The sequence below is a fragment of the Rhodamnia argentea genome, chromosome 3, assembly GCF_020921035.1.
Source record: "Rhodamnia argentea isolate NSW1041297 chromosome 3, ASM2092103v1, whole genome shotgun sequence".
Lineage (NCBI taxonomy): Eukaryota > Viridiplantae > Streptophyta > Magnoliopsida > Myrtales > Myrtaceae > Rhodamnia > Rhodamnia argentea.
Window position 1 is genome coordinate 2,446,742 of NC_063152.1, and position 14,858 is coordinate 2,461,599.

Sequence of the window (14,858 nt, forward strand, 5' to 3'; positions counted from 1 at the left end):
GACAAAACACATTGAGTTGAATTATTATCCACGTTAATGTAAAGAAGAAAATTACTATTGCTAATCACATACATGTAATTGCCATCACAATTTTGTATGTCCAAGACTCCTTCTATATATTGGGGTAATATATTTTGTAGCTCTAACTTGTAACTCTAAAAATTGATAGGAAAGAAATTGCCTGATGCGACACCGTGGGTTTTCGCTTTCTGATTTTGAAAGGACTTTCCATGTGTCTTCTTATATATTTTTTCTCGTCAACGTTATGCGCTCGTAACATGTGTCGATCGATGGACCACGTTGATAAAAGGCTCGACTATCACTTACATATGTCGTTGGGTTTCACGTGTGTGGTACCCCTATCAACTCTTCAATTAATGATTTCCCAGCCACAAGTCTCTTTGTACCCACCTAATTAAAAGATATAATATCTACTTCATGTTTACGAATTTATATCTATTAACGAAGGTTGACCCACAAAAGGTATTGACTAGAAAAGCTAGATCTAAGAGACAAGGGCTCGAAAGAATCACACAGCCGAATCAGAACACGCCAATCTCATGTGTGATAGTCCGAATCTTCGTTGCAGTGAGCAACATTGGTTCATGGAAGAGCAAACCAAAGAACAAAGCGACCAAGAATCGTCGCCATGTTGGCACGACCGATTCATGAAACAAGAGAAGCTTGAAGAGGAAGAAGAAGAAGAAGACGGCCTCGAGCTTCAAAGCCTCTTGTCCAGAGAAGAGCAAGCACATTCCGCGCAGCTATTCTGCATTTACCGAGAACATCTTCAAGAGGGCTCGGCTCTCGACAGGGCTCGTAGAGAGGCGATAAAGTGGACGCATCGAGTGTGTCGGCACTACGCATTTTCTTGCACGACGGAGATCCTGTCAGTGGACTATTATGACCGGCTTCTCGCGAACATCCGGGTTGCGGAAATGAAGCCGTGGATGGTGCAGTTGGTGGCTGTTGCTTGTCTCTCTTTGGCTGCCAAAGTTAATGAGATCCATGTTCCAACTCTTTCAGCTCTTCAAGTATGTTGAAATCTTGTGAATTTGTTTTTTTTTTGCTCGTCATTCTGCTTGCCTTAAAAATTAGTAATTTTAATAATAATTCAACACCATACTATTCCCACAGGTTGAGGGGCCAAGCTATAAGTTTGAGCCTAAGACGGTCCAAAGAATGGAGCTCCTAGTGCTCTCTAAGCTCGAGTGGAGGATGAACTCGGTCACTCCATTTTCCTTCCTCAATCACATCATTGGAAGGCTTCACTTCCACACCAGCTCGCAGATGGATCAATTCTTGACCTTGTTCGAGCTCTCTCTCCTCGCCCTCGTCTCCGATTCGAGGTTTCTCCATCACCGGCCTTCAGTGATCGCAGCAGTTGTGACTTGCCGTTCGATGGAGAAGATGCGATATGAGGACGGTCAGATCGGTCGGTACCGGAATGCTCTTTGCAATAGTCTCAAGTGGAGCGAGGCTGGGGGAACATTCGAGGAGTGTTATGAGTTAGTAAGTGAACTGCAATTTAAAAGTGCCCATCTGAATTGTCATCGCACGATAGAGGCATAGAATTCCAAGTTGTGTAGAACAAAGATTTCAAAATAGGATTTACAAGTCATATGAATCGAGTCGGACACGAGGTGAGCTTCTGGGCAAGTTCCAGGCACCCAGGTCTTGGCCGGCAGGCCGGTCACTTCTTGGTTAGGGGCCCGCTTGGTGGCCAGGGTCGTCCAAGAGCTGGACGGGCCATCATTTCGCATGGTCGGTCGTCCACGATAGTTTATGTTCTCGCAAACATTATGATTGCTCCAATGATCACAAATTAGATTCTCCAAATACTACGTATTAAATCCGGATTTATATATGTGCGTTTTTCTTTCATTTTGTTTTTAGGTAGAAGAACACCGGAAGTGTTAAAGTTTGTGTACAACGCTCACTTTAGTGCCAAAATTTTTCGCCGAATCACTTAAATGCCAAATTGGAGAAAAAAAAAACGATCACTTGAATGCCAACGACTAAAGATTCCGACCAAAAAATATGCGTTACATTTATAATTAAAATATTTTAGTGACATGGCATTTTTAATTAAAACATTTTAATGACATGGAATTTATAAATAAAAAATGAATCCACGTGGGAAAGTCCTCACCAATGTAACCTCCTTTATTTTGTTTCATTTTTTTTTCTTTTAGCTTATTTTTCTATTTTTTTTTCAATACAAATTAGCGAGCAAATTTTTCGCTGATGTTTTTGCAGACAGAGATGCTGGAGATTGCCATTGCCGGCGATTGTCATTTTGCAGATAAAAATGCTGCAAATCTTGGTGTTGCTTTTTTAACTATTTTTTAATTTTTAATTTTTTATATATTTTTATAATTTTTTTTAATTTTGATTGAATTCTCCGGTGAGCCATGCGGGCTTATGTTATTAATTAAAAAGATTTACGCTTTTTTCACTCCCCTTATGGTTTTAACATGTATTTTTGTGTGTGTTTTGACTATCTTATCCTTTGCACGGCCCACTACTTCCGGTATAATTTTATAAAATTCTTTTTTTTTTTTGGCTGACCCTTTTATTTTGTCTCTACATTTTTTGCCCTTACGGGTGCCACTTTCTTCCTATTCTTCTTCCTTCCTTCTCAAGCCTCCTCTGTCTCTCTCTTGCACGAGATTCCCTTCTACGCCTCTCACTTGACGCAGCGTTCAGCGAATAACGCAAGAAAATCCTTGCTAAAGGAGAGAAATCTCGAAAATTCTATGAATATTATTGATCATCTACTTCAAAAAACATGATAAACATCTTTTATAGGGTGTTATTCTAACCCTAGTCCAATTAGGAATCAAAATATCAAAAAACGGAAAATTACAAAAGTGCCACTGAAATAAAATTAAGCCCGAAAAATACTAAAAAAAATAGGAAAACCCATCTAGACATTCTCGAACGGCCAAAATTCATCGTTAGTCATAGCCAAAGGCCATGAATATTGATCAGGACGCCGTTTTACTTTAGCCTACCGAATTTGAGCTTAATCCGACATCGTCGACCCGATCCGCTGGTTCTAGCTGCATCACCGTTTCGCCTTCCGATTAGATTTGTGTTGATCCAATCGATCCAGAAACGTATTACTAATGACATCCGCATCATCACTCCTCCTAAAAACCCTCTTGACGTTCTCTATTTATTATCTACGATGCCAATTCCGTCCTCCTCCACACTTTTGTCGGCACCATTGGGCTCACCGATGACCTCCCCAGCGTGAGCCCCTTTCCTCCTCCGAGATTACCTTTCATGGATGGGGCATTAATCATCTTCAGCCTGAAGCAATGAATTGAACTTGCTATCAAGAAAATTCTATACGAAGAGAGCCCTGTTGTGCCAGAGAGGCATAAAAAAATCGTCATCCTCAAGCCATGATTTGAACTTGGTACCAAGAAAACTCTAAAAGTCAATTGACACTCAGTGCTCTCTCGACAAGAAGCAAAAAAAAAAAAAAAAAAACTTCCCTATAAATTTCTCCATCAAAGCTGCAGGCGAAGAAGTAAGAAACACAGAAAGGGAAAAGAAAACAAATTCAAGAATCGCAACATACAGTATTAGACACAATTGGGTGGTGGCAAATAAAACCCATGTGGATGCAGATGAAGAACCCACGAACGAAACAAATGGAAAAAAAAAAATTATGAAAGAAACGAGCAAAAGATCGGAACTTCTTGCGCCATGGAAGGTAATATTGGAGGAGGAAAGTGGAACCGCAAGGGAAAAATAGAAAAAACGAAACAAAAGAGTTGAAAATAAAAGGGAATCATATAAAATTATATCAGAAGTGGTGGGCCACACAAATGATAGAATGATCGAAACATATGAAAAAAGGAGTGTCAAAGCTATAAAGGAAGTGAAAAAAGCGTGAGCCATTAAAAATGTCACGTAGAATTTCCAGTCGGGTTGATCGGAGTTGGCACTAAAATAATCATTTTAAAAAAAAAAATTGGCACTTAAGTGTTTCGAAAAAAAATGGCACTAAACCGAGTGTCGTACATAAAATTTAGCACTTTTGATGTCCTTTTGCCTTTATTTTTATAGAAAAGGTTGGGGATGCACGAGAATATTGCTAGTGTCAATTCATTTCAAAACTTAAACCACAAAACACTAGTCTCCTTTTCAAGATGACAAATGATATTTATATTCATGAAGAAAGATTGTTTAATTGGCATATTATTTCGACTACAATTCAAATTTAATAGATTGCATATTAAGCTAATTTGAACTTATGGGTAGGTGTTCGTGAGGGCTTTGCGGCAATGGTGACGGCATGGCAAGGCTAGCGTCAGCGCAGATAAGAGGGCGCCGATCGGCATTGCGGCTAATCAATCCACTAAGAAGAAGAAGAAGAAAGAGCGGACAAGAGAAAGGCGACATCAAATTATTATTGTTGTGATTATTTCTTGTTGTGTTTATATAGGTATATGATGAGAAGGTAAAAATCTTGCATATAAGAAACGTGACTTCAACTATTGCAATTCCGAGATTAACATGGAGACACACATGGACATGTAAATTAACACCGTACAAGTGCTCCAATGTCTTGACAGAGGGATGACTTTCCCTCAGTGAATTAATACACCTTGTACGTCAACCCACCCATAAATTGTAACGTGGAGGTAGAGTTCATATACACCCACCCACATGACGTATATTATTTATGAAATGTTGTCAAATCAATTGCACGAATATCAATTTAGTATGAAATTTTTTAATTTTATTAATTTAATCATAAACCTTTACGAAATTTATAAATATTATCCTTTAAAAAAAATTTCATCAGAAATCATTGAGGTAACAGTGTGTGGCGTAAGATGGCCAACGATGAATGAACCGCCACGTTAGGGATTTCTATTGAGACTTCATCGAAAGGATTATATTGACATTTTGTGTAAATGATTAGGACTAAATTGATAAAATTTAAAAAGGTTTAGGAATGAATTAGTATCGGCAGAACGAATATAACTTGTTTGTTCATTACAATCGTAGTACACCGATCCATCCTGGGTGAGGTTGAAGTACTAATGGTGTACCATATTCCAGCTCATAACCTGCAATAACAAGTTATATACCTTTTTAAGTATATTATTTCCTTGGACCAAAAAAAAAGTATATTATTTCCTTAAAGTGCTTTTCCCGGCCAAGTGGAAACGATTTTTATTTACATATCCCAATTAAAAAGATTGTGAATTTAACGAATGTAGGTAAGTATAAATTACTTCCGACATATTACATTAGCCAATTGACTTGTCTTAGAAAATTAGGGAAAAGTATAAGAAAAGTCCTAAAACAATTGTATTAGTACCAATTTAGTCCGAGCAATAAAATTTTGCTCTCCATCTAATGAATAGTCAAATATAACTTATTAATAATTTTCAAGATGACACAAAATTCAAGTACTTTGCGAAGGAAATTCCCACAACGTTCAAATAATTTCAGAGCGTTGATACCTAAACAACGAAAACTGTCACTAATTAATCAAATACATGTTAATTTTTCCCTTTTTTGGTAAGCATAACGCTGAATTTCTAGCTTGTCGGGTCCAATCTCTCATTCTTGTTCATTGCAAGTGACATTATTAGTTTTTACAAATTTCACGCTAGCTAGGAGTTACTGCCATCCCCATCTCTGTAGAACCTAGCAATTGTACAATAATAGCCAAAATTCACCACCCCAACCCCAGCCAGAGTCTAGTACACAAGGTCCAGCCTCCCGTCATTCAAATTCTCCGGCAACCATCCCGTGTGCCGATGGGCCAGATCGACCAGTACGGTGCTCAGGTAGTAGGCGATCCCCTCTGCTGTGGTGATCATAGTGGTCGCGTTGTTAAAGAATTTCTTCGGGAACTTCTGGTAATAGAACGTGACATGTCCGGGCAGATGAAACGCCTCACCAAACCCAACAACCACAAGTTGAGGGAATAGCCACAAGACAGACATTGATGCCGGCATGGGACGGTTACTGGAGTGGGGCTGATTGGAGCCTGAGTGATTCAACTAGTGCAGATATATAACCATTCCTAGCGCATTCAAAATGTGGCCCACCCCAATTCGCTGGAGCAAAGACGGGGCCGAGCCCATCCGCTTCTGCCACATGGGGCATAGGAAGCGATCGGTGATGGCGATGGACAGCACCGCGGCGACGGTGGTCAAGGCAAGGACCGACCCGGGCGGGATCTCGGATCAGGGTCCTAAGTGGCGGTCGGTCGCGAGAGCTTGGAGGATTGTCAAGCTGCTTTGGGCAGCCATTGGAGTGGCCAAGAATATGGCGGTTAACCATAATGGCAGCACACTTATTGGGGTTTTCAGATCTTGCACTTCGCCAACCGTGCATAGCCTCCGGCTTTTCGCTTCGGAGCCATCGGACTTGGCGTCTCCTTCGGTTTTCAAGGCTTCGCGGTTGAAGAACCTGCCAAAAGGTCAAAAGGAAAACGAAATTTTTTCACTGGAGTTCAGAAAGTGCACGTCTAACATTCTCATGTCTTTACCTCAAGTTCTTTCGAGGCTGTACGAGCACAACCTTTGCCTCACTGTTTCTGTCTTGTCCATAGTAGTAATTGTCGGCATCGTCGGATGTGACCGTGATCTTCCTCTTCCGGATACTAGCAAAGACGACGCGAGCTAAGGTCAGGAACGGACTCCCCCGGGGCTTGCCATGGCGGTAAAACCGGCTTCCGAGCAAGAAAATAGCGAGGCCAATAACGTTCACGGCGACACATAGCCAAAACCCTAGGCCCCAGCTCACGCTGTCCTCGATGTACACAATGACCGTGCTCCCAACGATGAGAGACCCAAACTGGAAGCCCAAGATCCAGTTGATGAAGGTGGATTGGTCTTGCTGGGTTTGGAATTGGTTCGCTCCCAAAGTCACCATGGTCAGCCTCGTTCCCGACATGCCGAGAGTCGCTAGGGCTATACCTGTTGAGAATATAAAATTGATTTTTTGGAAAGAAAATTAAAAAGAAGAAGAAAAAGTAGATGCACCAAAGTTCACTTTCTCTTGTTATTGGCGGTGGATAGGGAGTTTGACTTGTCAAACTCGCATGCAAGTGGACTTTGGATGGAAACATGTGGCAGCATCTTCTTCGTTCACACTCTTCGGCGGTGAAGTTCGGCAAGTGGATGGGATAACAAAAAAAATTGCGGCAGTTTTGTTCTGAAATTGAAGCCGGTGGAGCTTCCTCGTGTTCACATTATAGTCGGCAAATTTTTGGAGTCCCTTGGGGGTGGAATTCCTCTATAAATAGGTACTAGAATTAAACTTGTAATAGTGTAGCCTTAGAGTGGAGAGAGTTAGAGAGAGTGAATTTGTACTCAAGCTTAGAGCAAAGCTTGTATTTTTCTTTGTGTAAAGCCTTAGCAAAGGCTATTTGAATACTACTCTCATATTTGCATACTCGAATTCTCTCTCGCATTGAAACCTCCAAATTTCTGCAACGCTTTTGGCTCCTACATTACCCGCGTAAAGGACCCCAAATTGAAGCTTCGATGGGGTTGCGCAGGAGCTCGATTTGCCAACGTATGGGGTCAGGCCTCAATGGAGCCAGGGTCGTTGTTAGGGATAAAAGAAGTACTCCTTACAATGTTAGCAAAGAAAGATGATGATCAATTAGGGATATCACAACGCATTCATGTTCTTGATTTTCCTCAAATGCTGTTATGGATTTGATTCATTACCATCACGGCAATAGAAGATGAGATGGAGGCGACCCAAAAGCAGCCGGGGAAAGAGTCGGCGACGATCGCGGCAAGAAGGGGAAGGAAATTCATGCAACCATTGACGACATTGAAAATATGCGCCGCGTCGATGCTCTTCGCGTTGAATTCTTCGATGAGAAGCACGTTCAAGTTCATCAGCCACCCCGTTCCACCTACCCCCAGGAACACCAATGCCCCTGCATAAATTGAACTAACCCGCCATGTCAAACTTTCGATCTAAGACTGTCACAAATGGCAAATTCATAAGTTTTCTGACTAAAAAGGAAATGTATAGTCAAACTTGGTGTGAAGACTCCAGTTCTTGAGATTAATGTACTGTTAATGCTTCAGATGTAAGTCCAATTTCACAAAGGGAAATAATTTCCTAACAGTATTGTCAGGGACGATATAATATGTGAAATGCATGCATTATTATGGGATGAACCCCTTGCATAACTCTGCAAATGAGATTTAAATGTTGGTGACAAATCTAGTGCGCATGCACACGCAGAGAGAGAAACCAACCCACGAGGAAGGGGAAAGTGATCCAACCAGCTCGTTTGTTGCTCCAAGAATATGAGATTTCTGCATCGACATCCTGCTTCTCTATGTTCAAGTCGAAGCTCGCCATTTCGACAGGTTTGATGTGTGCAAGTAAATTCGGGAAATTTAGGCTGTTGATATAGAATAAAAGTGATGGATGGTAGTAGTGAGTTGTGAAGTGATGGTAACAGCTCTTATTGCGGGGAGCATTCCCAAAAGCATAAAGGAAATCTACACCGGAAATTACCGAAATCTCGTTTTATCAAATCAAGTCAATTATATATCAAGAAATCCCGGAACCGAAAACGTGAGACCATAACAAAAACGCATTTTAAACACAATTTCGTGCATTGTAAATCGATTCTACTCTCCATAATTCGTGAAATGAGTCTGAAAAAGTATAATTTGATGACTCATCTCCCATATTGGTGACTAATTGCATATTTTAACTCAATGCTTTTGAGAATGGCCCAGGTATTGGAATTAGGTGAAGGCCGCAAAGAAGGGATCGGACGTTTTTTTTAGGTATTTATTTTTTTGATATCAAGATTCGTTCGACATATGCTCTTCATATTTTTTAAAGGATTTAAAACTAAGAAGTTTAACATAATTATAAATTAAAAGAACTGTGGTTCAATGCTCATGAAAGCTAAGGTTTGTGTTTCGTCACACCCTGCATCACGTGTTTCGACAACCCTAAAGCATGCTTAGCATGACAATCTTAGGTTGCTTTTAGGGCCATGTCGCATCTAATTAGTCTAAGTTACAAGCTTCTTTCCTTGACTAGCCCACTAAATTAGAGTTAAGATGTGACCAGATTGCATGATTTTAACTCGATGCTTTATCGTTAGACATGGGCCGAAAGGTATTAGATTTAGGTGAAGGGCTGCAAACCCTACATTGTGGGGATCAGACAGCCTTTATAAAATAGACAATCTTGATTTTCATACAAATTCAGTATCAGTACATGTGAAATAACTATGATTTTTTTCGAAATAGGGAATCTTGGCATTTCGTAAGTCTAACATAAATATGAAGGAATGCCGGGTAATGCTAGAGATCATGTTACCTTTGAAATGTGCTCACGTTAATTGTCATCTACACGACGAAAGCCCTAGTTCAAAACTATACTTTCGCGCGAGGGAGGGTGGTCATCTCTCTCCTCTCTTTCTCTGGGCAAGGGCCACCGGCCATCTTCGTCTAACCAACGTGTTGCATAGTTCTCGAACATCGTACTATCGACAAAGGGTCCGATTCTGCCACCAAATTCACGAGCTTACATGCCTGTGGGTTCCAAAGTTGAATAGCATGTACAATCGACCTCAGTAAGGGTAAGTTGACTGGAGTTTTGTAGATTTTATCAGCCATGTGCATCACGATTTGGGCCATTGAACCCTAAAGCATGCTTAGCATGACAATCTTAGTTTCTTGGGCCAACATGTGGCATCTAGATGAGTCTATAGATTACCCAAGCTTCTTGTAACTTAAATCTAGCTAAACTTCTTTAAATTTACCAGATATAAACCTACGATGGGATGAAATTTGCATTTTAGAATACTAAATATTATTTCGTTAAACATGCCATATACAAGGTGTTAGATTTTAGTGGCATTATAGTCCAAACCCTACATTGTGGGGACAATAGGAAAAATAGACTATCATGTTTCAATCAAGCGCAAGTAACAGTAACTGACATAACTATGATTCTCCGAAACAATGCAGGCTTGGCATTTCGTAAGCCCAGTATAAATATGAAGGAATGCCGGGTAACGCTAGAGATCATGTTACCTTTGAAATGTGCTCACGTTAATTGTCATCTACACACGAAAGCCTAGTTCAAAACTATACTTTACATGCGGTCTACCCGGTGGTCATCTCTCTCCTCTTTTTCTCATGGGCCAAAATAATATGAGCCATTGATGAAATTTGAGCCACAAAAATTGTATTGTTGCTCCGGTCAATCCAAAAATAATAATAAATAATAGGCCCTTTGCCACCATATCTCGCGAGCGAGCTAACATGCCTGTTGGTTCCAAAGTTGAATAAATGACAATCGACCTCAGTGTGGGTAATTTGACTGGAGTGTAGAATTTTAACATGGGCCAAGTGTTTTAAGATTTGGGCCATTGAACTCAAATATGAAGAGACCTGTGTGGGCTTTGGCCAATACATGGGCACAAGATGAGATAATTACCCAATTAGTTGTAAATTAAATTCTAAACTTTTTAATTTAACCAATATAAACCTACTTTGTACAATATTTTTTTTTTAGAATACTAAATATTATTTCATTTAATTATCCATATACACACACTTAGATATTTTAGTGGCATTATAGTCGAAAAACCTTAGCGAAGCGGGGAACCGGAAGAATCGCAAACTCTCATCCACGGTTTGACACAACCCATCTTATTTCTCCGCTAGAGGCGCCTACCGAATCACTGAGTGGTTCAGGACTATGCAAATATGATGGGGACAGGACTACCTAAAACTTTCTCAATGGATAACAGATCCAGTCATTAATGATTCCGCTTGTATTGACTCTTTCATGTCAAGATTGAAAGTTGCATGCATTTTGGCTATGACATTGTGGAACACATATGTTAGTTTACATAATAAATTTATTTAACTATGCTGAATTTGTCCTACAAACTTACTGAAACGATCATTGAAAATTTCGCCTCTATAAATTATTTTTGGATTCATCGTCGGCACCGTACAGATACAATTTCAAATCACTCATGGAATCGAAGAAAAACTTTTTGCCTTGCCAAAACAAATGTTACGATCGAAACTTATTAGACTGATGATGCTTTACTGCAAAGTCCGATACAAGATTCAGATGATTTATTCCCAGAAGGATATCTATAGCCTTTGTCCTAAGAACTCGAATCAAACAACATCCTGATTACGATCCGGAACAAGGAGGCATATCTCCGGGAGGCGCAAGCATCTTCTGGTCGCTGCTCGTCCCGTCTCTGACGATGAGGACCGTGTCCATTCCCCAGCTCGCATGGCGTTCTAAGTGACAGTGCATGAACCACACTCCTACAAGCGCCCGAAAAAGACTAATCTGTCAATTTTGCATTCACACACAAGTCTAAATCCACGAAAACTACATGTTCATATGCCTTTTCAATCAATGGAGTCATAGTACCTGGATTATCGGCTTTGAATCTAATCGCTGTCCACCCGTTCTTGGGGAGTCCGACGGTGTTGACGTAAGGCGGATCCACTGTATTATACTCTGATATGTAGGTGTCGCTAAAATTTCCGTCGCCCATTCCGACGACATAAAAGCTATAGCCGTGTAAATGCATCGGGTGATTCTCCGCTGCTCCGAAATTGGTCCCCTGGAATCTTATCTCGACCTCCTCGTCATAGTTAATCATCAACACTTCGGTACTCACGTTGGCAGCTTCCCCTAAGGCCGAAACATTCCCGGTGTAGTCGAACACAAAAGGTGGTTCATCCGGAAAGGTTTTGTTGTAGACTCCACTTGTATTGCTGCACACACCACAAACATATTGTTATAGACACATTTAGATGATGAATTACGCCTTTGCTTTAAGACGATGAAGGTTTTAACCGGTTAAATTGCTTCTATTTAGAGAATATTTACGCCCGAATCAACTCTATCGCCTTGAGAAAGATATTCAATCAAAACAAATAGGATCAAGATTTGTAGGTCTAGCGATTTACGTACTTGTAGTATGCTTGGAGAATGCTAATCGAGGGAGCCCAAAAACTTATGTTGTTCAAGCTTGCCGAATGCATACTGCCGTCTGGACCGGTACATGTTTGATTAGCAGGACATGGCTGCTGATTCACGGACACCGTGATCGTAATGTTCCTAGTAATGCTGGTCGGAACAGTGGAAGGATGATCTTCGCTGTTCAAACTCCTCAGCTGGATAGTGAAGTTTCCAGCGTCGCTTTTGTTGGTAAAACCCGGAAGCTCGGGTAACGTGGGAGTCTCCGATTCGTTATAGCCGCTGTATTGGAATATCCCCCTCGTGACGTTCTCGTTGGACGGGGCATTGGTGTCCACGAATGGACTGAACACCATGTAGTAGCGACCAAGGGTTTGGTTCGCCGTGACCAAAACGTCCATCGTTTGACCGGGAGTTATCATGAGGTAGTTGGTATTAAGCGGCTTCAAATAAGCTCCGTCCATCCCGACCACAGTGATATTGTGCTCGGCTATGCCGAAGAACATCTCTTCGTTCAACCCGGAGTGGATGATCCGGAGGAGATATGTTTTTCCTTGCACAACCGTTAAATTATACGTCGAATCTGCAAAAGGGAAAAAAAAAAAAAAAGGATTAATCAATAAGGTAAAAAAGTTTTATTTCATTAACTTTGATTAAGACTATTTCTTTTTAATATTAATAGCATATATCATCACACTCAAGTCTAGAATTAGTACCATTAGAGCAAGTATAGGTGTCTCCTGGTTGACCATTGATGGTATAGGCCACGGACAAGTCTGGATCGCCTCCGGAAGCAAGAGCCTCGTCTATTATTTCCTTAGTATCTCTCGCATACCATTCAGCTACATCATGCCAAATTGTAATTTTGGTAAGAAAACCAATACAAATTGTTATTTGTGCGTGTGCGAGTGAAAAACTTATTTCTGTTGTTTAAGTAAGTCGAAAATAGCTTACAGATCACGATTGTGTGTTGTTCGTCAAACTCATAAGGGTAATCGGTGCCGTTGACAGGCAAAATGATTATAGGGCCGTGGATAGTGGCGCGTGTCCAGTCGCTGTGAGCATGCCACCACAGCGTGCCTTCTTCTTCGGTGAGTGTAACTTTCTGAAGGAAGCTTGAGTTCGTGGGGATCGGGCACTGTGTGATGTACTCTGGGCCGTCCGACCAGGGATACCTTATTTGTCTCACTCCGTGCCTACAAGTGTGTACATTATTAGAGAGAGAGAGAGAGAGAGAGAGAGGGAGGGGGGGGGGATGGATTTATTATTGTTACCAGTGAATGGTGATTCCATAAGGTCCTGTGTTGGTGACATTGACGTAAATGGTGTCGCCCTTGTGAGCACGGATCTCCGGCCCAGGAAACATACCATTCACGGTCAATACGGTCCGGTTCGTCTCGCACAATATCTCCACAGGTGTCTCCTTCACCTGCCACCAATAAAGAAATCCTCCCATGTCACTTGGACCGTTATACATCTAAAACAATCTCTCTTATTAAATTGATGTAGAGCCCTTTTGGTGCGCCACTATCTACGACTAACATCAATCAATTCAAAGGCCCGCGTCTGCACTTTCTTCTGGAAGGAAGAGTCCAGATGGGGTTGGTTGGAAATGGAAACCTTCTCCCAGAAGAATAAGTAAAATAAATCATAGCACCCTTAGACATTTTGGGATTACTACCAAACATTCAATAAGTTGAAATCATCAAGAAAAAAAAAAAAAACGCATGTAGTTTGGTATATGAATGCTGTAACACTCGGCCTCGAGCATAGTCCAAGATTTAGCTAGCTAAGAGATTTAGATGCGACGATCATCGCCGCAAAAAGACGATCATCTACGAATTATGAGATCGTGGTTCGACTGTAGCGTCTCCAAAGGAGTCTAAAACTTGTAACAAATGATCCGTCTGGCCAAGAAAAGGCGCACTTAAAAGAGCACAGGAAGGAGACGTTCATACTCACCACGAAATCATAGTGGAGGACATCGCCTTGAGCCATGCAAAACAGCAGGGTCAGAGCGAACCCAAACCCTAGAAGTCTTCCCATCTCTTCTCTCTCTCTCTCTCTCTCTCTCTAAACTTGTGTTGTGATCAGTCTCTTTCTTCTTGTGTGACCTTCACCTTCCATTGAAGGGGGGCCTTCTTATAGGGAACTTCTGTCGGTGCTTGGTGGTCTCTGCCGAGACGCTCCCCGTCTGCCCCCACATGAAAACGGCGTCGTCGTGTTGCCACCAAAACAACGTGTCCTCTGACATCACAGCGAATAAAAATTAAAGAAGGTAGAAGAAAAAAAAAAGAACGAGCATTCGTCTTTCAAAGGCTCGCGCTCATTTTTCTCGTGTCTCCACGAAGAATAGAAAGAAGAAGAAGAAGATTGGCTGAAGAGCACCGCAGAGGAAGGAGCGGTTGAACTTTCTCTTGCCTTTGCTTAGTCACAACCGCCAAGAAAGAGAGAGTCTGAAAGAAAACATTTTCTTTACGCGCTCATCAACTACTGCAAGACTCGTTATCGATTCCTGTTTTGTTCTCTTCTGGAGACGCTAGATGTCAACGTTTTCCGAACAAGTTTCCCGACCCCCTCCCATGTGGTTCTTTCGTGGACACAGGTCGACCTGTCCCATGATACTACGGTAAACAGAGCCACTAGTTAGTCAAGATATTCTGCTCAGCAGAAAAATTGTATCTTTCCACACACACACACAAAAGAAGAAGAAGAAGAAGCACAAGAGAAAAGTGGTTCTCCTTGTGATTCACCAAATACAGCAAACAAATAAGAAAGAATAACTCGTGGGCTTTTTTTCAAATTGCATAAAAAAAAAATTTACCAAATTGGGGAAAAACTTATTTACGTTTTGAGGTCGCGGC

General features: G+C 41.2%; 3 protein-coding genes across 3 annotated transcripts; 1 reads left to right on the forward strand and 2 right to left on the reverse strand.

Annotated features, from left to right (window-relative positions):
* The first annotated feature begins 490 nt into the window (after positions 1-490).
* LOC115752418 (cyclin-D3-2-like) lies at positions 491-1,720 on the forward strand. The gene is made up of 2 exons (XM_030690593.2): positions 491-1,034; positions 1,138-1,720. The coding sequence occupies exons 1-2, from the start codon at positions 561-563 to the stop codon at positions 1,570-1,572; spliced, it is 909 nt and encodes a 302-aa protein (XP_030546453.2). The 5' UTR covers positions 491-560; the 3' UTR covers positions 1,573-1,720.
* Positions 1,721-5,549: 3,829 nt separating this feature from the next.
* Positions 5,550-7,618, reverse strand: LOC115752417 (protein NRT1/ PTR FAMILY 2.3-like). The gene is made up of 3 exons (XM_030690592.2): positions 7,500-7,618; positions 6,530-6,959; positions 5,550-6,450 (listed from the first exon to the last, which is right to left on the reverse strand). The coding sequence occupies exons 2-3, from the start codon at positions 6,934-6,936 to the stop codon at positions 6,225-6,227; spliced, it is 633 nt and encodes a 210-aa protein (XP_030546452.2). The 5' UTR covers positions 6,937-6,959; positions 7,500-7,618; the 3' UTR covers positions 5,550-6,224.
* Positions 7,619-11,049: 3,431 nt separating this feature from the next.
* On the reverse strand, positions 11,050-14,120 carry LOC115752411 (laccase-14-like). Its single transcript, XM_030690573.2, has 7 exons — positions 13,957-14,120; positions 13,269-13,423; positions 12,949-13,190; positions 12,711-12,836; positions 11,989-12,577; positions 11,440-11,789; positions 11,050-11,330 (listed from the first exon to the last, which is right to left on the reverse strand). Exons 1-7 carry the CDS (start codon positions 14,038-14,040, stop codon positions 11,191-11,193), a joined length of 1,686 nt encoding a protein of 561 aa, XP_030546433.2. The 5' UTR covers positions 14,041-14,120; the 3' UTR covers positions 11,050-11,190.
* Between the last annotated feature and the right edge of the window lie 738 nt (positions 14,121-14,858).

What these genes read in the sequence shown, in the direction of transcription:
- LOC115752418 (XM_030690593.2), top strand. Translation starts at nt 561, where the DNA reads ATGTGTGATAGTCCGAATCTTCGTTGCAGTGAGCAACATTGGTTCATG. An exon ending in CAACTCTTTCAGCTCTTCAA is followed by an intron (nt 1,035 to 1,137) that starts GTATGTTGAAAT and finishes CTATTCCCACAG; the next exon opens with GTTGAGGGGCCAAGCTATAA.
- LOC115752417 (XM_030690592.2), bottom strand. Translation starts at nt 6,936, where the DNA reads ATGTCGGGAACGAGGCTGACCATGGTGACTTTGGGAGCGAACCAATTC. An exon ending in CAGCCTCGAAAGAACTTGAG is followed by an intron (nt 6,451 to 6,529) that starts GTAAAGACATGA and finishes ACCTTTTGGCAG; the next exon opens with GTTCTTCAACCGCGAAGCCT.
- LOC115752411 (XM_030690573.2), bottom strand. Translation starts at nt 14,040, where the DNA reads ATGGGAAGACTTCTAGGGTTTGGGTTCGCTCTGACCCTGCTGTTTTGC. An exon ending in TATGGAATCACCATTCACTG is followed by an intron (nt 13,191 to 13,268) that starts GTAACAATAATA and finishes ACACACTTGTAG; the next exon opens with GCACGGAGTGAGACAAATAA. An exon ending in ATTCTCCAAGCATACTACAA is followed by an intron (nt 11,790 to 11,988) that starts GTACGTAAATCG and finishes TGGTGTGTGCAG; the next exon opens with CAATACAAGTGGAGTCTACA.